The sequence below is a fragment of the Sitophilus oryzae genome, unplaced genomic scaffold (assembly GCF_002938485.1).
Source record: "Sitophilus oryzae breed Bouriz unplaced genomic scaffold, Soryzae_2.0 scaffold_926_pilon_pilon, whole genome shotgun sequence".
NCBI classification, from domain to species: Eukaryota; Metazoa; Arthropoda; class Insecta; order Coleoptera; family Curculionidae; genus Sitophilus; species Sitophilus oryzae.
In genome coordinates, this window is record NW_022147557.1 from 652,202 (window position 1) to 674,408 (window position 22,207).

Below are 22,207 nucleotides of genomic sequence, written 5' to 3' on the forward strand. Positions count from 1 at the left end.
TCAACAATGAAGCATTCATACCAGTTGATGCAATTACAACAACAAAGACTAAAATTGAAAAATGGAAATCCAAAGCCCTACATGGAAAACATGCAAACCAACTAACACAACCACACATTGACATAGCAGCATCCAATGCATAGCTTACTCATGGTAACCTGTTTGGAGAAACCGAGGGTTTCATAATAGCAATCCAGGACCAGATCATCGCCACACGTAATTACCAGAAATACATAATCAAAGACCCCAAAACACCTACAGACAAATGCAGACTATGTCACACACAAACCGAAACAATAGAACACATAACCGGGGGATGCCCTATACTTGCTTCCAGACAATATACCCAAAGACACGACGATGTTTGCAGAATAATCCATCAGGAAATAGCAAAGAAATATTCACTCATCTGCTACCATACACCATACTACAAATATCAAGCAGCTAACGTTCTAGAAAATAAGACAGCCAAGCTCTACTGGAACCGGGATATAATCACAGACAAAACCACACCACACAACAAACCAGACATCACGCTCATCCACAAACCAACCAAAACGACATACTTAATAGAGATATCCATACCAAATTCACAAAATGTCAAGAAGAAACACACTGAAAAAATTGAAAAATATATACCTCTAGCAGAAGAAATAAGGCAGATGTGGCACCAGGACATTGTAAAAATTATACCAATAATAGTGTCATCAACAGGATTGATCCCAAAATCATTACATGATAGTCTGAAAGGCCTTGAACTTCCACCAAAACTTTATATACCCATTCAAAAAACAGTTATCCTCCACACATGTAATATTACACGACAAGTCTTAAATACACAGTAAAAAGCGTTGACGCTTGACTTAAGTCCGCGACTACGTTAAATACCGGAAAGCCCGAGATTCAAGAACATAATAATAATTAAAATAATAAAATCACAGACAAAACCACACCACACAACAAACCAGACATCACGCTCATCCACAAACCAACCAAAACGACATACTTAATAGAGATATCCATACCAAATTCACAAAATGTCAAGAAGAAACACACTGAAAAAATTGAAAAATATATACCTCTAGCAGAAGAAATAAGGCAGATGTGGCACCAGGACATTGTAAAAATTATACCAATAATAGTGTCATCAACAGGACTGATCCCAAGATCATTACATGATAGTCTGAAAGGCCTTGAACTTGCACCAAAACTTTATATACCCATTCAAAAAACAGTTATCCTCCACACATGTAATATTACACGACAAGTCTTAAATACACAGTAAAAAGCGTTGACGCTTGACTTAAGTCCGCGACTACGTTAAATACCGGAAAGCCCGAGATTCAAGAACATAATAATAATAATATCTTTATTGCCCAACAGTTACAAACCAATTATAGGACAATTTTACAATATATATCTATAAATTAGTAATACACTAACCTCTAAATAAAAAATAAATGAAAAAAAACATATCAATGTAAATTAAATCTTAAAAATTAACAGAAGTAAAAAGCACTGAAAGGTGAATGATACAAAAATCAGATACCAAGTACAGATGAACAAAACAAAAAAAATCCAAATTAAACAAACTATAAAAACAAAACACTATATAAACAAAAAAAACTCAAATCACACCGCTGTGCAGCATATTATTAGCTAAAGCAATTATGTGACTTAAGTTATCAAAGAAAATATCACATTTATCAGATATTACGTTATAATTGCTACACATGACATAAACTGGAGATTTAAGCAACAAATTAGTTCTGGCTCTAGCACAATAAAATGTTCTATGCGATCTAGTCGATATAGAAGGAACCAAATAATCTATATGTGCAACAAGCTCAGAACTATCTATCGCATTATGCAACAGCTTATACAGGAAGACTATTGATGCGCACTTTCTTCTCAAATCGAGAGTTTGCAACTGAAAGGTGCTAATTAAATTAATGTAGGGAATACCCCTTTCAGGATACACTCCGCTAACTTTATATGAAACAAATTTCAAAAATCTTCTCTGTACTCTCTCAATAAGCTGCCTGTAACAGGTATACACAGGGTACCAAATCAATGAAGCATATTCCAGTTTAGATCGAATGTATGCTGAGTATAATATTAAAAATGCATTTGAGTCAGTAAAAGACGCACAGTTGCGAACTATAAAGCCGTAAAATTTAAGAGCCTCTCGTACCTTGGTTATAATATGATCACTAAATGAAAAAGACGAATCAAAATAAACTCCAAGATCTTTGATTACACTAAGTCGTTCCAATTCGGTATTATTTATATTATAATTAAAATACTGTACATTCTTTTTTCTGGAAAATGTCACTATCTTACACTTATCAACATTTAACTTTAGTTTATTCCCATCACACCATTCTACAACGCGATCAATCTGTGTCTGCAAGAAACTACAATCCGCTCTATCCGATATACGCAAGAAAATTTTTAAATCATCAGCAAAAAATAGTCTAAAACACTTAAGGATATTATCTAGATCATTAAAAATAATAGAAATAAAAGTGGGCCCAGGTTTGATCCCTGAGGAACTCCTGACGTAGCAATATAGTCAGTCGAACAGTAGCCACTATATGAGACAAATTGCTTTCTTTGAGAGAGATAAGATTTTAAAAATAATAAAGATGGTCTAGTAAAACCCATAGAGTTAAGTTTGTCCAGTAATATAGAATGATTTAGTTTGTCAAATGCTTTGGCAAGGTCCGTATATATAACATCCACCTGCCCATTACTATCAATGCATTCAGATACATATTGCGTAAAACATGCTAAATTCGTAACGGTAGATCTACCCGTCATAAAACCATGTTGGTTACTAGATATTACACCACGTACTGAACTATATATTCGATTATACATAATTATTTCTAGCAGTTTAGCAAAATTTGATAAGATTGAGATGGGACGATAGTTTTCCACGTTATTTTGATTTCCTGATTTCAGAATTGGACATACTCTTGCCTGTTTCCACACCTCTGGAAAGGTGTTTGAATTGACAGCTAAATTAAATATTTTACCTAGTGGGGTTGCTAAAATGCCAATGCAATCCTTCACCAGAAATGCTGGAATTTTGTCAGGACCCGATGTCATCTTATTTTTTAATTTTTTTGCAGCTATGAGTATTTCCTCTTCCGTGATATTAAGAAATGTTATATTAAACTCATTGCTAACCACACACCGATTCCATTTAACATTGTCTTTATCGGGCGGGGTGAAAACACTCTGAAAAAATTTAGCAAAACTATTCACTATTTCGCTTGGACAATCATGTACCTCATCATTAAATTTCATTTGACCGGGTATTCTAGAAGATTTATTCCTCGCGTGGATAAAGCCCCAAAAATGTTGTGGATTTGAAGACACAGAGGTTTCGACTCCGCGAATATAATTTTCGTAGTTAGCTTTGATTAAGACTTAATTTCCTAACTACCTTTCAAAATGCTTTCCCATCAACCTCCAAAAATTTAAACAGGTTGGATCATCCAGAAATTTAGAGCTCATATAAGTCTGTAGCTAAGTATTAGTGTTTACTATCAATGCACAATTTAGGTACAATTAATAAAAAGCTCATTAAACTCATCGGCGGTACCAGTATCCTCATGGGATGAGATGGCATACCAGGATGAATATTCAAAACTCTTAGTGTTAGCCATAAACTCGAGCTGGATGGGTCTTAAGCCGAAGTAAGACCACATAATCCTACCTTTTCATTTCTTAGACTTGAAGTTACCAGCTTTTAATAAGTGCTCTCAACTCTCTAAACCTCTGCAAAAAATAAATCGCTCTTATATTTCTTATACTTGTTATGATAGACAGCTTTTAATTTAATATTTTTAATAATTTCTCGGCATTGTACCACGGTGGATATCGTTTTTTTATGCGATTTGTATAGAGGTACATGAGTGTCCAGAACATCATACAACAGTTCATACACTTGACTGACGGCTCGATCAACACAAGTAACGTCATCCAAGAATGACCAATCAGTATTAAATATTGTTCGGTATATACCAGAATAGTCAGCTTTTTTGAAATTATATGCCTTATAGGACGTATTAAAACTCAAAGCATTACTCTTAACAAACAAATCAGCGATGCATATAATAAGAGCCGGATGGTAGCTAATATCCTCCGATACAAGAGGAGTAAGATCTCTCACAACTGTACAACATAGATTAGAAATAACTAAATCCAACAACCTGCCGGTGCTATTTATTATGGCATTGAACTGTCTAAGATCCATTATGCTCAGCATATTATTAAGACAACAAGATCGTCGGTCATTGTTATTTGCGTGAATAAATCCAGGAACATTAAAGTCGCCCAGTAAAATAACTTTTCCAGACTGAAGACAATCAAGTTGTTCCAATGCCTCGCAAAATGACTCAAACAAATCAATAGCCAAAGCAGGCGGTATGTAGACAACAACAACGTGGAAAGATATGTACAAAATGCTGCACTTACAGATAACAATGTCAATTGTTGGAAAAGTCATATCCAGAGTGGGAACATTAACAATTTCGGTGGTAATAACAGACGTGGTTGCCAATAACACTCCACCTCCAGACTGGGCATCAACAATATTAAATTTTCTGTCCCTTCTAAATACCGTGTAATCAGGCGAAAACAATTCACTGCTCAATATTTCGGGATTTAAGTTAGTCTCTGTAAGAGCGATCAAATCGAACCCACCAGCACTATGTCCCGTATAAAATTCCTCAACCTTAGACCGAAGACCACGCACGTTTTGATAATAACAGCTGACTTTGTAACTGTTGGCATTTAGTTTTCCGATACAATTTTTGGTATACCATTTATATATCTAATTTTTAAATTGGTTTCACCGGAATTTATACGTTCAGTCAACTGTTCTTTAATTTTCTTATAATAATCTATTTGCCGCGGTGTTCGATCAAATGACAGAGAAATCTTCTTATGATATGGGGTGCCTTGCAATGCTTTGGCATTCTTAATTACATCGATTACCTCTCTCTCGTCCTTGAACACAAGTTTGATAGGGCGATTTCGATCGTTACTGTGCCGACCAATACGAACATGCTTCACACTGCTCAGATCCATAGACGGTCTCACCATCCTCACAATTTCTTCTGCTGCCTGTTTGTCGCTATCGAACCTGTCATTGGCAGGTGCAGCCTGATCCTGCTCGTTTACCCCAAATATTAATAAGTGTCGTTTACGTTTGGAGCGTTCACTCATTTCCAATAATACTTCTTCGAAAGTGTCTGTTGAGAGATCTTCGAGAGTGGCTGAAAGAGATCTGCCAGATCTGAAAATATGGGCACTTATTAAAGACTCACCCTATATATTCTATAAAACTAAGCACATTCTACATCATTATAATGTTTACAAAAGGATGATATATTTTAACAAAGGAGTATTAGAAATTTACAACTTTGTCATGAGGCTTACTTAGTTCATTATTAATTAGAGTACCTGTTCGTATTCATAAATAAACATTATTTTCCATTATACTACACGAACAACACCCTTACTTAATTCATAAACCGGGTGAAATTAAATTATATAACATTAATAAAACCCTTCAACAAGTTTGTATTTCGAATAATAGAACTTATTGAATAATAGAGTAAGCTATATATGGATACGAAAATTTTCATTATTTTATTATAGTTGGAATAGTTTGTGTGCATGTTGTTAATCTGGGATTCACCGATATAATTCTATTTTCAACAAACGTGAGGTAAACTATAATTATAACTTCAAATTCTGACTACGAGTACGTTTTGTACGTTTTATTATAGCGTTCTAAAAACTTTTAGATTTTAAGGACAGTAATAACAAATCTATTTCATTTGTTTTAGCAAAATTCAGACATTACACTCCGACTGAGCAATGTGTTTTTTCCTATTTAGTTTTATACTTCGGATATCAGTAATGACTTCTGTTTTCTTTAGGAAATATTTAAAACCTTTATTTGTATTTTTTTTCTTCTTTTCTTACAGTATTTCGACAAGGAGATACAGGGAAATGTTGGTATGCTGTAATGTCGGGTACCTTGGAAGTGCGGGTGGCTCAACCAGAAACAGACACAAAGGTAACTAAGAATACTTATATGAAATACAAATCATATTTTATAGATTATGGTAGATTTATAGAGAAACGGTATACAGGGTGTACCAGGCTGTGCATGCATTAGAAGTTTCTAGAGAGTCTAGAGATTCACAATGGAGATCTATCAATTGAAAATATTTTCACTATGGCGGCACTTCCCGACCTACCGAAAGTTGACAGCAATTTTCTTATTTTAAAGGGGAACACCCATTTTTTATTACATACTTAAATTCTCTGTCAAATTTTATGAATTTTTATCAACACAGGCTCTATACCTAACATTAACTGTTTTTGAAAAAAAAACCCTCGATATATTTCTACTTAATTGGATAGAAATTGACACTCTGAATAGAGTGACATATCATATGTCAACTTTTAATATTTTCGTATATGGTTTATTTGAAATTGTATAATGGGGTTTATAACGACAATTTGACACGAAATACGAAGTGTGTGGTACCAAATTATTCGTAAAGAAATGCTTTTTCCAAATATGCTAATGAGCCACCCCGTTCCATTTGAAAAAAATGAGATACGATTAAAAATACGTTTTGGGCATTTTTTCACCGGCCAGGACAAGGCACAAAAAACATTAGACGATCAAATCTATTTTTCCAAGACTCCTGATTAAAAATTAGTGTTTTTAACACAGCCATGGCATTCCAGACTGAAATTTAAAATCTCGTTTAAAATAGTACATTTTTTTAACGAAGTGACAAAATTTGACATATGATATGTCATTCTATTCAGAGTGTCATTTTCTATCAAATAAAGTAGACATATGTAAAAGTAGTAATCATTTCCGGTGAAACAGGAAGTTACCAAAAACAATTTAATACGTCAATCAATACTAATTTATGTCATACGCTAACCAAACCAAACATACCAAATCTCGTTTTTTTATCTGAAAAAAAAATTAAAAAGTTATAGGGGTGACCCACTTTCGAGACCGCATCCGGTATATAACTTTAATCCTTTCACAGAGGTTACATTTAACGACAAGTTTCTTTAACATATCCGAATAGTCATCTCAGGAGACCATTTACAAAACCCCTTTCTACTGTATCCAAATAGTAGATTCCCAACTTGACTGACACTGTTTGCCTTACATTTCGAGACTGAGAATGTATTCGATCCAACAAAGACCGAAAGTCGAGTTTCCTAATTCCATTTTAGATTGATTGCCTTCGGCTACCTACCTACGTATTTCACTCATTTCTTTTGTGTCATTTGCCTCGGTCTCTTTCTTTTCGATCAGAGTTTGTTTAGGACAGGCTTGTTAAATTTAAAACAAAGGTAGGGGAATAAGGGCACAGACAATACGTATATACATTGAGTTGTTATTCAAAAATTAATAGCTGTTTATTTTCTCCATTTTGGCGAAAAAAAGCTGTTTTAATAAATACTAGCTGACCCTAACTTCCTATCGCCTAAGAGTGAGAGTTTTTAACAAAAAAATTGACTTAAAAAACAGTGTGTGACCTATGGGCTTGTATTTGAAGTGAAACTTCTTACTAGCAGCTATTAAATTGAAGGATTTGAAGGACATCAATCCGTGGACACACTGTATATACGTGTAGTTAGTCATCTACTTTACAGACCGCTATTTTGCACATTATTATACAGAATATACAATTAAAATAAAGTGTCATACATATTAACGTGCAGCCTGTGAAGCACTGTGCATTAACATACTCCATTTTGGTTCATAGATGCACGCGAAATTATCAGCGTTTGACATGATTCCCCGGTGTAAAATATTGCGCTCTCTGTGTACATACTTATGCGTTATATTATACGTTATGAATATGTTATATTTATATTCAGCAGAGGTAAATACATTTTGCTGTTGCAGTCGCAGCATAATGAAGCCATTTATTTGAATATCAAAGAAATAGTTAATATATGCAGGGTGCTAAAACATCAAAATATACATTTTGTATAAAATGTAAAAATGAAAAATCTAATGTTTAACTAAAAATGCGCTAAACAAAAAATTATCATAGATTGTGAAGGATCTTTTATTTCTTTTTAGAGTCGTAGATAGAATTTTTGAGTCTTTATTTGAAATTTTGTTGATATTATCCCAGATTATAAACTTTGTTTTTTCTTTATTGTTTTTCGTGGTTCGAATTTTCGGAGTCGCGCAATAGTTAGGTTACTAGTTTGCGCACATAGCACGCCCACTTATGGCCTCTAACATTGTGCACAGCAGCGCCTGACCGGCCCAGTTATTAGAGAGATATCGGAAAACCGAATAGCGTCATGCAGTATTTACGCGTACCTTATTTTGACAGTTACGATATGCGCGAGTCAATTTTTAACGCAACGCCCGCTAATTAACGTTACCGCCTGACGTAATTTGCGGGCAATAATTTTACCAAGCGCTATTTCTAAAAAACCGTTTAAAAATTGCTTAAATGGGCATGTGAGGGTATTTGACAACCGGGGCCGGCCGGCGAGATCTTTTATTTTAGGTTAGGTTTGAATTGTTTTGAATCATTACTTTAGTTTTATTAGGTAATTTGATATTTAAGTAGCTGGGATTAGTTTTAATTAAATAAATATGGTTCAAAATATGGATTCCACCTCTTCCAATATTAAAGAACCTATAAAGAGGCTTAGGTTTACAGCAGATAACGACTTAGCCCTTCTAAAAGAATTTGTTGTCCTAAACCCACTGGCAGACGTTGAACAATAAAGCACTGAAAATAAGAACTTTAGTCCTTTAGTTTTAAAATGCCTAGTAAACAAAACAATTTCAAAATTTTAAATTCAAAGTTAGGTTAAGTTTAAATAGCGGACGCGACGCGAACAGAATTCTTTCCGATCCGATAACTATAAATGAAGAGAGTTAATACGACCCCACGTAAAGGAAATAACACCTGGCGTTATTAAGGTCCATGCACGCTATTTGGTTTACCGATATCTCCCTATTACGCTGTTTATTGTTATTTTACGCGAGTTTATTTTTGCGCACACGAAATTTTACTCGTTTGCTCATCGTCATAAAAAACAATTTTCGTACAACGAAATAGGAATAAGATTTTTATCTGTATACATATAGTATACCTAATCTGTGATATTAGTTTAAATAGATATTTATTTGTTAATAAAAAATGTTTAAAACGTACCTTTATTACATTTTTTGAAAATGGTATTTTACATCAAAATAAACCACTAATTCACCATCATCAGCAGATTATTTAGAGCTTTAATTGTCCAGTGTAAAAGTAAAGTATTTTGGTGTATTATGGTGAATTAATGTTTTATTTTGCTGTTGTCACACCAAAAGTTCCAATCCTCAACTGTAATGATTTATAAATAATTGAATTAACAATTGACCAATGGTTCATTAAGAAAAATTATTTGAGTGTCAATTTATCTAAAAATATACAGGATGGCACACCTCATTCGCATTAATTATTCGGTTAATTATACAAAAACGGAAAGATGTAGAAACAAAATATTTTATGGGTATATGTGGGAAGAGAATGTGCATAATATAAAAAATTATTTTGAAATGTACAGGGTGTTTCGGAACTAAAACCCATTGCAATTATTTTTTCTTTCATTTTTTGATTCTAGGACATAAGATAGGGCATTTATTATAAGAGTTTAATATGTTTAAAAGCTTTAGTTTTTGAGATATTTAAAGATATTTAAATATGCATGCTATAATAAAAAAGTTTGTCAACACCATGTACAGGATGGGTCAAATTCGACGCTTTTAAATGGAAACACCCTTTTCTATAGGAGATAGACGAAAACTAATATCGGTGTCTGGAGCTCAATTTTTGACACCATCTATATTTTTAATTAACTGAAAAGAAAAAGAAATTACCTTTCCAAAAATATAGCACACTTGATATTTTGTTATAATCTCCTTCGAAATACAGAATTTTTAAAAGTTCGCCACTTTTAACTAGTAGGTTTTGGACCCCTTATTGATGATATGCCCTTAATGGAACTAGAAAACATATTTTCCCAGCAAGACGACGCACCACCTAAGAACGCTGAAGTTATCAGCAAATTTTTGCAGCCAATTTCAAGAATAATTGAATAGCTAACCAAGATCCCAGCTGGGATCCCAAGTTGGCCGTCGAGGCCGCCTAACTTAGTGCCCATGGATCTAATCCTATGGATATATTTGCGGAAGAACAAAGGTTCTTTATTCTTCCGTATAATCTACACAAGAATTAGAAATACTTAGCAGTTATGAGAAGGTATCTTTCACCCCCACTGAGGTAATGAATTCCGCGAGAAATGTTTAAAAACTGCCCCGTCTGTCCATAACAGAAGACGGTCGATATGTCGAACACCTGTAGCAAAATCTCATGTCTTGGTTTGCTAATTTATTTTTATTGTCATGAGATATAGTTTAAATGTGTTGATGTTGGTTAAATATATTTTAAATTTTTATAAAACTCTGCATCTCTCATAGCAAATATTATTTTCGTTTTAATTGATGCTCACAGCTAGAATTTTTTTTGCATTACAGCCGGTGCTGTTCAAAGCCTGCTTATTTAAAGCGGGCTAATTTTTATATACTCTATGTCTCGAAGAGGAATCTAGCAAAATATCAAGTGTTTTATATTTTTGGAAAGGTAATTTTAAATTTTTTTCAATAAACTAAAAATATACAGCATGGCCCATATAAAAAATCAAATTTCTTGTTGATAATTCTTAAATTATTAATTTTAAAAAAATTATACTTAAACCATTTAATTCTACGTAACAAAGTGTTTTGGAAATGTTTTCATAAAAACAAAATTTTCCATAGCAAAGAAGATATAGCGATTTGTTAAAAATGCATATTTTTGAAAAACACCCTGTAACTCCGAAACGGTAACAGATATCGATATGCGGTTTTCACCATCATGTTTTCTCATCTCACCATCTCCTATAGAAAAGGGTTAGGTTAGGTTTCCATTTAAAAGCGTCGGATTTGACCCACCCTGTACATTTCATTTCAGAATTAATCCTTGTGCTGACGGCTGTGAGTTCTTGGCTGTGAAGCCAGAGAAATAAAGTTTACTAAAAAAAAATTATTGCTTCTTTAAATGTATACAGGGGTATCAACAATTGCTGGTCTATTTTAAATGTTTGTTTTACATACAAACTTTGTTATTTCAAATGCAACACTCTGTATTTTTCTAAATTAAGTCGAAGCAGATTTATTCTTTTATCATCAGCAGCTTCTATTATCATTATTTACGTTTCCTTTTGTTCAACACAAGGCCATGTTCTACGCTAATCTTACTCAGCCTTCTGATCATTTGAAAGATCTTCCTCTGAACAGATAAGAAAGAGACTTGTTAGTTTCATTATAATAATGAAGTAATTTATATTTTTTCTTTGAGAATAATCAGTGCAAGACTGCAATTCCTTCATCCAGTTGTAAATTTGAACCAAACTTTTGAAAACCATTTTTGTTTTGTCATTCTAACACTGAATTTAAAATAAACTTACAGAGCTACTGGTACAAAACTACTGATATACAAAATGGTATTTTTCCAAAATGTCTTAAGACTTAAATAATAATTCCTCTGTATAAAGGAGGAGACAAAGATGAAGCTTCTAACTATCGTCCAATTGCACTCCTTCCAACACTATCTAAGATCATAGAAAGGTTGGTTAAAAGAAGGCTGGTATTTTTCTGTTTAAGTATAAAATACTTACTGAACATCAATTTGGATTTCTAAGCAACAAGTCCACAAATGACGCTATGTTTTCCCTCTTAATAAAGTTTACTCCAGCCTAAATAACTATCATTCTCCAGCAACAATTTTCTGTGATTTTTCTAAGGCGTTCGACTATGTAAATCATAAGATCCTATTCTATAAACTGCAGCACTATGGGTTCAGGGGAACATCTCTCGAATGGTTTAAGTCGTATCTGAGCAACAGAAGTCAACTTGTGAGGGTGGATACCACGTTGTCTTCTAGCAAGCCAATAGAATGTGGAGTACCACAAGGTTCAGTACTAGTACTATTGTTTTTTTTTATTAACGACATTACCAATATAAACATCAGTGGTAAAATATGTCTTTTTGCGGACGACACTAGCTTCACTTGGAGAAACAAGGACGTCACGGCACTTCATAGGATTATATCAAATGACTTAATCACCATTATATCTTGGTGCGATTTGAACCTCCTGAGTCTCAACATTTCTAAAACTAAAGCTTTGTCGTATAATAACTCGCTGCAGCCTTTTGTACTTAACAACACCACCATTGACGTCGTAAAATCTGTAAAATTCTTAGGACAATTCTCTGAAATGGGACATGCATATCGACGCTTTGTCGAAAAAACTAAGCTCTGCCTGTTTTGCATTAAGATCTGTTTCTAAGGAGCTTAACTTGTCAGTGGCTAGAACTGTTTATTATGCACTTTTTGAGTCGCACCTCCATTCTGGAGTACGTGTTGTGCGACTCAATTTGACCGCATTTTCAAGCTACAGAAGAGAGCTGTTCGATATTCTCTGGGACTAAACAGCAGAACTCATTGCCAGGACTTTTTTAAAAAATAAAAATATTAACTCTTCCTTCCTTATTTATATTTGAATCTGTTTGCTTAATACGTAAGCATGTATCAGCTTCTCAAGAAAGGCCATCTCACACTTATCCACTCAGGAACGCAGAGCAAGATCTTTATCTACCTACCCCACGCTCAGAGTTAGTTAAAAGTTCAATATTATACAACTTGAAAAAAATGCACAATCACCTGCCATTTGAAATCAAATCCATAACATCATTTTCTTCATTTCGGAAAGCATTGAAATCTTATTTACTAGACAAGGCTTTCTACACCGTAAATGACTTATATTTTTGTAAGGGCCAAATTTTTTTTATTTCAGGCGGTCAACTCAAATTAAAAATAAAAACCATAAAACAAATTTAAAGGGCGTAAATGTTGTATAATAAAATACAACTAATAATATGAAATAAAAATAATACTAATAGACGGTACGTTACTAATGGTAATAGCCAACTTTGATCTGGGCGCTGCAAATGGACAAATGTTGTATAGCAACAAAAGTCTTGTATGACCCGGCCACCGAGATGACCTACCTGCAATTAAAGAAAAAAAACATGGTGTGAGCAACAATGTTACCAGTTATTATTAAAATAAAGTGAATTTAAAATTAAACAGGTACTTGAATGATTTATCAATAGTCCAACTTAAAAATACAAGTTTAAATAAAATAATAAAATGCCACACAGGCTATCAAATGCCACACAGGCTAACAAAATGCCACACAGGCTAAAAAACATGCCACACAGGCTAGTCACACAGACTATTAAAAAAATATGCCACACAGGCTATCAAATGCCACACAGGCTAAAAAAAACAAGCCACACAGGCTATCAAAATGCCACACAGGCTAAAAAAACATGCCACACAGGCTAGTCACACAGACTATTAAAAAAAATATGCCACACAGGCTATCAAATGCCACACAGGCTAAAAAAAAACAAGCCACACAGGCTATCAAAATGCCACACAGGCTAAAAAAACATGCCACACAGGCTAGTCACACAGACTATTAAAAAAAATATGCCACACAGGCTATCAAATGCCACACAGGCTAAAAAAACAAGCCACACAGGCTATCAAAATGTACAAGTTAATAGTCAAACTACACTACGGGGCTAACTACTCTTCAAGTCTAATTACGCTACGGGACTAACTACTTGTCAAGGCTAATTACGCTACAGGACGAACTACTCTTCAAGTCTAATTACGCTACACAAGGTCACTACGCCCCAAAGGCTAACTGTATAAAATAATAAAGCTAAACATAATTCATTCAAGCTCAATTTGATAATACAAATACAGAAATATATTCTTATCTTCTATTAAAGTCACTTAGACAAAATATAAATAAATCACTGTAAAGAAATACTTCAATATTATCATCTGAAAATCATATTTTCTTAAAATTCAATCAAGATTAATTTGATAATATTAATACACAAATATATTCTTATCTTCTGTTAAAGTCACATAGCCAAATTATAAATAACTCACTATAATGAAATACTTCAATATTATCATCTGCAAATTATCTTTTCTTTATATTCAATCAAATATCTTAAAATTTATCTGAGATTCAGAAATATAATGTATCTCAATAAAAAACAATAAACAGTAACCAACTAGTTGCTCAGTGAGATAAAATAAACTCACCTTAATTAAACTTCTTATTCGGCACGGCAATGGAACTCAGAACTACCACAAAACCTTAATTAAACATCAGGAACTTTAATAGTTTTAATTTAATAAGCGCGTACCACTTCTTTCTCTGACGCTGTCTAATACTGTTTTAGACGGCGATACTGTATTGAATGTTATCTAAAACCTTTTTGCAAAGTGCAGGTAGCATGAATTTTGGGCTTGTTTTTGTTTACATTCGAAATTCCATTGCGCTCCGGCTTTTGAAATGTCTGTTTTTTATTACGTCAGATAAAGAAAACGTAGCATAGAAAAATAGAGTTCTTACATTCGGCCATCCTGCAAATATCTCGCCTCGAGATATCTCTACCTGGTTCTCATCGTACTCGGTTGGAAAGAGTACTCCATCACCACCACACTTACTATCTATTCACCACTCTCACTATCTGTTTTCCCCCGAAACTGCTCCAAGTCTTGCTAGGAACGCATCTTATCAACGGCTATCGTCCTCTAGTCTTTAGTTATTTGTAGAAAAATACCCATAAATTTACTCTGGCTCTAATTCTTATATGCTTGTTTCTTGTGGTCAGTTGTTGAAGGTTGTTGATGGAAATTGTTTCTCTGATTTGTCTTATCGTTTCATCTGTAAGTTGTCCGGATAAAACCTAGTCAACACACCAGATTTTCGCCTTAGTGCGTCTATATGGTTCATTCTTTTTACCAAGCCTATAATCCACCATAAGATGAAACTCTCGAAACTCTAGCCACCATCTAGCAATTCAAAAAAAATCATCTTTCTTTGTTTTAACTGTCTCTAACGAATTAGAATCTGTTACAGAAATTCTAGATTTTCTTAGGCTTTCAACAACATCTAATGTCTCAAGCTCAAGCGAATGATATTTTTGTTAGTGGCCGGATGGATGTGATCTGTCATTTGAGTGCTGCTGTAGTAAAACTCCGACGAGTCCAACTTTGCTTGCATATGTGTTCATTGCTTTGATTGTACTGATGTGATTGTTCCTTTCGTCTACTCTTCTAAAATTATTTCATTTGTAAATCATTTTATTACGACCAGCTCAAAAGAAGATTTATTTATTAAAAAAAAATAAACTTATCTACGGAAATTATCATTGCTATATTTCTGGAAAAAATACTTTCAATATTTTAAATCTGAGAATAGAAATAATAAACAGCGACTCTGAAAATATAAATATTCTTTATGATAGCTGTAATAAAGTTCTAATTCAAACAAGATATTATGTAGCAAATAATTTTAAACTACATGCCAGTAAATGTTACAATAGACTAAATGTAAAACCCAGTTTTCACACACAAATATAATCGATATAAATTTTTCGGACTATACCTTCGTGTAGTAGAAAATAAACATATTTTTTTCAGTACTTCTAGACTATTCTTAATCATTAACACTCATTTAAGGCTGTTTTTAAATTTACATTGACTGGACATGTTTAATCTCAAATAGCAATAAATCATTTTTATTTAAAAGCTTTCTTAATTCAATATTTCTAAGTAAGAAAAATCAATCTTAAAAAAAATCAATATCAAACCAAATTAATCCATAATATGTGAGAGCAGTAAAACAACCATTGCCAAAAAACACACACAGTTGCTATTGAAACCTATGCACAGCATCATGCTGTGACCTAAGTAGTGATAATCATCTACAAAGTGTTTTCTGCTCTAGCTTAAATATCTCTCATGAAATTACAAAATACAAAACCCCCAGTCCGGTTTTGATATAAATTATGCTCAGTAATAATAACACATAAGAAATTGCTATTTTAAATTTTCAGTAAGCTGATAACTACACTTTTCATCTGCGTATGTAGATCTAGTGTCTGTAGATATTTTTTAAGAATTTTTTTATCGATTTTTGTTCGTTTAGGTTAGCTTGACAAAGACACTTATGTTTTTGTGCTGTATTGCTTTCATTTTATGTTTTGAATAGATATTCTTACGTATGAAGTTTCAGGTAAACATAGAAAACTAAATATTCGAACAAATTTAACAAATAACATATTTCAATTTTATTTCTGTATGTAAACTATTACAAGAGTAATCAACTCATTTTACATTTATCACCAAAAAAAATACACATCAGTTTTTATAAATATACCTGTTCAAGATAGTCTATCAAAAGTATAGCCTCATGTTCTAATTTATAGAATATTATAATTAGTCTCAAAACAACGTTAAAATGTATACATAAATTATAATTATTTCTTTAAGCAAACAAATCGTTCATTAGATTCTCAATGAGTATAATAGGGGATCTAGTTTATGTTGATATTATGATGATCTCCTTTTATTGACAAAGTTATGAAACAAAAATAAAATAAAATGTATATCACTTAGATATTCATTGTTACTTGAACGATAATAGAAATTTGTGTAATTTTGCACCTCTACAAAAGGTATTAGCTGCACTATACCACAGACTATACTATATCGATGATCATGTGACCTCCCATACCTTGAATAAAAAAATGTTTATATAGAGTATGTTTTTTTTATAGACTGACGATGACGTTACGTAACTATATCGAGCACCTCAGCAATAACCAACAACAAACTTATTATTTGACTATTACTAGCCTAGTATGCTGTTGACCTCGGAAGTTCAGGCGTTACGGAACATCATCAGAAACTCATGACTGTTAATAATTGTCTAGTAGATTTTCCAGATACTAGAAACTGAAAGTCTTCACTACTAAAGAATTGGCCTCAGACAAATAAAGAAGTTGGAAGTCTAGCAGTACAACTGTAAAATGACTGCCAATTTTATATTTCCATAAATGCAAAGAGAAACTGGAAATATGCTGATATTGTATATTTACAGACCTCAACAACCAAAACAATACACATACAAACCATTATTTTATTTTAACAAACAATATTAGTTATTATTATTTAATTTTAACAATGTTAAGTTTTGAAGATAAAATACCATCGGTTTAAATTTAAGTCTAAAGATCATGAATGAAAACGGAAAGAAAACTGATTTAAAGAAAAAGAAAAGGAAAGAACAAGTGATTATATATGCAGATAAAAGTGGCAGAGTCTGGAAAGAGGTTATTCTTTAAAAGACGAACGTGAGCGGTGAACTAGTTCAGATGTTTCTTATTAAATATCTAAGTGTGAGTTTAAGAAGTTCACTGTCGCAAGTCTGAAAATATGTCACCTTCGACCAGAAGTCACATTCGATAATAATATACAGAGTGTGATAGAGCCAACAAAAGTAACGAAGGTTAATCATCCAAAACTTTTAAGAAAGGAAGGATTGTGGAGGCCTGACATTAATATAAATTAAAATAAACACACATTATATAATATATTGGTCGATTTAGTCAGTTTCAGAGGTCAGTGTTACATGAAGTTAGGAAATCTATTGCGTAATATAAAGTAAACAACGATATGCAGCAACGTGAAGTTAGACATTCTATAAATATAAAACTAGACACTACTTTACGTTTTATAACATTATATAAATTTGCACATTAACTTTTCTTAGATATTTAAACAAATACAGTATTAAGAAATAAACATATTTAGTTCAGAGATTATCATACTTTCAAGAGTATCATCACATGATGAAGCTTTACATGATGTATTGAGCTCACCTTGGCCAAAATTATCGACTCTAAACAATTACAAAATTTTAATTGCTAATTCATTCTTAACTGTTTAATTTCTAGTTCAAGAACATCACATCATACTCAAATGAACTATTATTTATTTTCAATGGTCATCTCGGCAAGTCCACAGATCAAAGGGTAATTATTGGCAACTTTATTATTGAACTGAATTGAATTAACTAATTTAATTATGGTAAATCCCACTTCTGAAAAATTGTAAGGGCCAAATTTTTTTTATTTCAGGCGGTCAACTCAAATTAAAAATAAAAACCATAAAACAAATTTAAAGGGCGTAAATGTTGTATAATAAAATACAACTAATAATATGAAATAAAAATAATACTAATAGACGGTACGTTACTAATGGTAATAGCCAACTTTGATCTGGGCGCTGCAAATGGACAAATGTTGTATAGCAACAAAAGTCTTGTATGACCCGGCCACCGAGATGACCTACCTGCAATTAAAGAAAAAACATGGTGTGAGCAACAATGTTACCAGTTATTATTAAAATAAAGTGAATTTAAAATTAAACAGGTACTTGAATGATTTATCAATAGTCCAACTTAAAAATACAAGTTTAAATAAAATAATAAAATGCCACACAGGCTATCAAATGCCACACAGGCTAACAAATTGCCACACAGGCTAAAAAACATGCCACACAGGCTAGTCACACAGACTATTAAAAAAATATGCCACACAGGCTATCAAATGCCACACAGGCTAAAAAAAACAAGCCACACAGGCTATCAAAATGCCACACAGGCTAAAAAAACATGCCACACAGGCTAGTCACACAGACTATTAAAAAAAATATGCCACACAGGCTATCAAATGCCACACAGGCTAAAAAAACAAGCCACACAGGCTATCAAAATGCCACACAGGCTAAAAAACATGCCACACAGGCTAGTCACACAGACTATTAAAAAAAATATGCCACACAGGCTATCAAATGCCACACAGGCTAAAAAAACAAGCCACACAGGCTATCAAAATGTACAAGTTAATAGTCAAACTACACTACGGGGCTAACTACTCTTCAAGTCTAATTACGCTACGGGACTAACTACTTGTCAAGGCTAATTACGCTACAGGACGAACTACTCTTCAAGTCTAATTAAGCTACACAAGGTCACTACGCCCCAAAGGCTAACTGTATAAAATAATAAAGCTAAACATAATTCATTCAAGCTCAATTTGATAATACAAATACAGAAATATATTCTTATCTTCTATTAAAGTCACTTAGACAAAATATAAATAAATCACTGTAAAGAAATACTTCAATATTATCATCTGAAAATCATATTTTCTTAAAATTCAATCAAGATTAATTTGATAATATTAATACACAAATATATTCTTATCTTCTGTTAAAGTCACATAGCCAAATTATAAATAACTCACTATAATGAAATACTTCAATATTATCATCTGCAAATTATCTTTTCTTTATATTCAATCAAATATCTTAAAATTTATCTGAGATTCAGAAATATAATGTATCTCAATAAAAACAATAAACAGTAACCAACTAGTTGCTCAGTGAGATAAAATAAACTCACCTTAATTAAACTTCTTATTCGGCACGGCAATGGAACTCAGAACTACCACAAAACCTTAATTAAACATCAGGAACTTTAATAGTTTTAATTTAATAAGCGCGTACCACTTCTTTCTCTGACGCTGTCTAATACTGTTTTAGACGGCGATACTGTATTGAATGTTATCTAAAACCTTTTTGCAAAGTGCAGGTAGCATGAATTTTGGGCTTGTTTTTGTTTACATTCGAAATTCCATTGCGCTCCGGCTTTTGAAATGTCTGTTTTTTATTACGTCAGATAAAGAAAACGTAGCATAGAAAAATAGAGTTCTTACATTTTGATAATCGAATTTGACCTTGTAAACACTGGTATAATGTTTGCTATCATTATATTTACGAATGGCATCGAAATAAATTTATCTAGAGGTCATTGATATTTACTATAAACTAACTAAATACTTTTGTATATTATTTTTTTATTCTTTGACATTGTAAACATTTATAAATGTTCATTTTAAGCAATAATAGCGCCTTCAGATGTAGCGGAGCGTCCGCGATTTCGAGCAGGTACCATGAGTTTATATGAACAATTTCACATGGGCGCGTATGCTTCGTCCAACGGAGTGTGTCCGACGGAGTTCGTCCGACAGCTATCATGAAAAAACACGACGGACGGTCCGTCTCGGACGGTCCGCTCCATCTGAAAGCGCTGTAAGACTGACAATGTAATTTGTATAATGTTTTGTATTCTCTTTTGTTTGTTTGTTTGTTTACCTTGTTTGGTTACTTTGTTTGTTTACTCTACCTTTGTCTACAAATTGTAATTTTTTTTGACAATAAAGGCATTTATTTATTTATTTATTTACTCAATTAACATATTACAATTCTAATCGATGTTGTCCATCATGATTCTCGACACAATCTCTGGATATGTTCCAGAACCGATTGTGCATATCATATCAACACGTGTAACACTAAATCTAACAAGATCCACACGCGATAACGTCAATCCTCTGACATAGCCCTATATATCTTGCTGTCGTTGACAAGGGAGGAAATAGATAGAGACCACGCCTGATGGAAAATTAATATGGAAACGTTCATTAATAGCGCATCGGTGAATATTTCTCGGGCAGAAACGAATAAATTCACATTGTCGATCTGAGTTTTCAATCAATATTGATAAAACCAAAGCTAAATGCTGACTGAATGGATATTGTTTTTAATCTGTATAAACTGCGGTTTATTAATTTGGCTTTAGGGAATTTCAAATTGTCAATATTAGATTTTTCGGAAAGGGTATAATATAATTTCTAAAACGGCACAGTTGGATTTACTATTGACATATGGTTTATTACTGTATAATTTTGGTTAATAACAGTGTGCTAATATTATCATCATGCTTCAATACACTTCCCCAATAAATTAACGCACCACAAAAAAATAACCAAAAGTTTAAGTTTTTGTCAAAACCACTTATCCGATTTGGACGATTTTTTTTTGAATGATAGGTTATTCTTTCCAGAATGTTGCTATACTAACTGTATTTTGATAAAAACTGTTTTTTACTAATACCGGGTGTAGCATTATAACATGTTTTTTAAATAAAATTTGTACCACCCTGTAGAGTTGATCAGTTACAATATCAAGTTAAAATTGAAATCACATTTTAGCTTTGTTTTGTTTTTTTATTTACTCCATTATCTTTCTTATTACATGAGAAACATAATTTAATAGGATAACATAATTTTATTGCAAATTATCAACAAAAAACAACGAAACGAAATTCAATGAAACAATTTAAGTGTCAGTAGTGAGTATTTCCGCCTCTGGCACAAATTACTGCTTGGCAACGACGCGCGACGGCCCATACTTAAAATTAGAGATCGTTAGGTATGAACGTTAATTAGGTATTAGAGAACGTTAATTAGGTATGTTATTTTGGTCCAGTTCTTCCCATATGCGAATAAGACTTTGCCGTACGTCTTCCAAAGGATACAAGTTGCGAACGTTGCAAAAAAAAAACCTCAAAAAAGTTATACACAAAACAACCCCCTACCCTTGCAAAAACTACCCTTTCCGCTTTTCCAAATAATTTTTCAGTATCACCATTTGATTTAGGGTCAAAATTTATGGCAAAGCATTTTTTTCGAAATTTTATCTCGTTTTTTAAGCCTACAATTTCAAAACAACCGTTTTTTAAATTCACCCTTTCAGTGCCCCTAACTCCTTTAATATGCATTTTCCGCCCTATACTTATAAGAACTTTTTTTTACTATTTTTAGGAGTACTATCACCTCCTGATTTCTTTTACACCATTTCAATGACACCCTGTATTTTGTTGTTTTATGAGATTGGGAGGATTTATAGGACCTGGCAATGGGAAAATAACCAGGACATATGGTTCAAAAAAAAATCACTAGGACCCCGCAGTGGAAAAATCTGAACAAAAGCTGAACAGAAACTGTTGAATCATCATTTTTTTCGAAGAAAATATTAATGTTAATTAATAAAAATAAAAAGTTCCCAAATTTATCATTTTAGTTAAATAACTATGTACTTAACAGGCTATTTTTTGTCAGTAAAAACATATATTGGCTGCTCCCATTCTAAATATCTTGAGAACGGTCACTCGCAACGTAAAAAATCACGGAAATGTTTTTTTTTTCACTTAGTCGTTTTATACAGGTACGGTCGAAAAG

The 22,207-nt window shown here is 32.8% G+C and overlaps 1 protein-coding gene across 2 annotated transcripts in view; it reads left to right on the forward strand.

The window, feature by feature from the left end:
* The window catches only part of LOC115890798 (rap guanine nucleotide exchange factor 4), a 691,873-nt gene that overhangs the window by 312,781 nt on the left and 356,885 nt on the right, over nt 1-22,207 (forward strand). For both annotated transcript variants that reach the window (XM_030911141.1, XM_030911143.1), the window contains exon 3: nt 6,009-6,100. In XM_030911141.1, the coding sequence (XP_030767001.1) occupies nt 6,009-6,100 (92 nt within the window). The remainder of the gene's footprint in view (nt 1-6,008; nt 6,101-22,207) is intronic.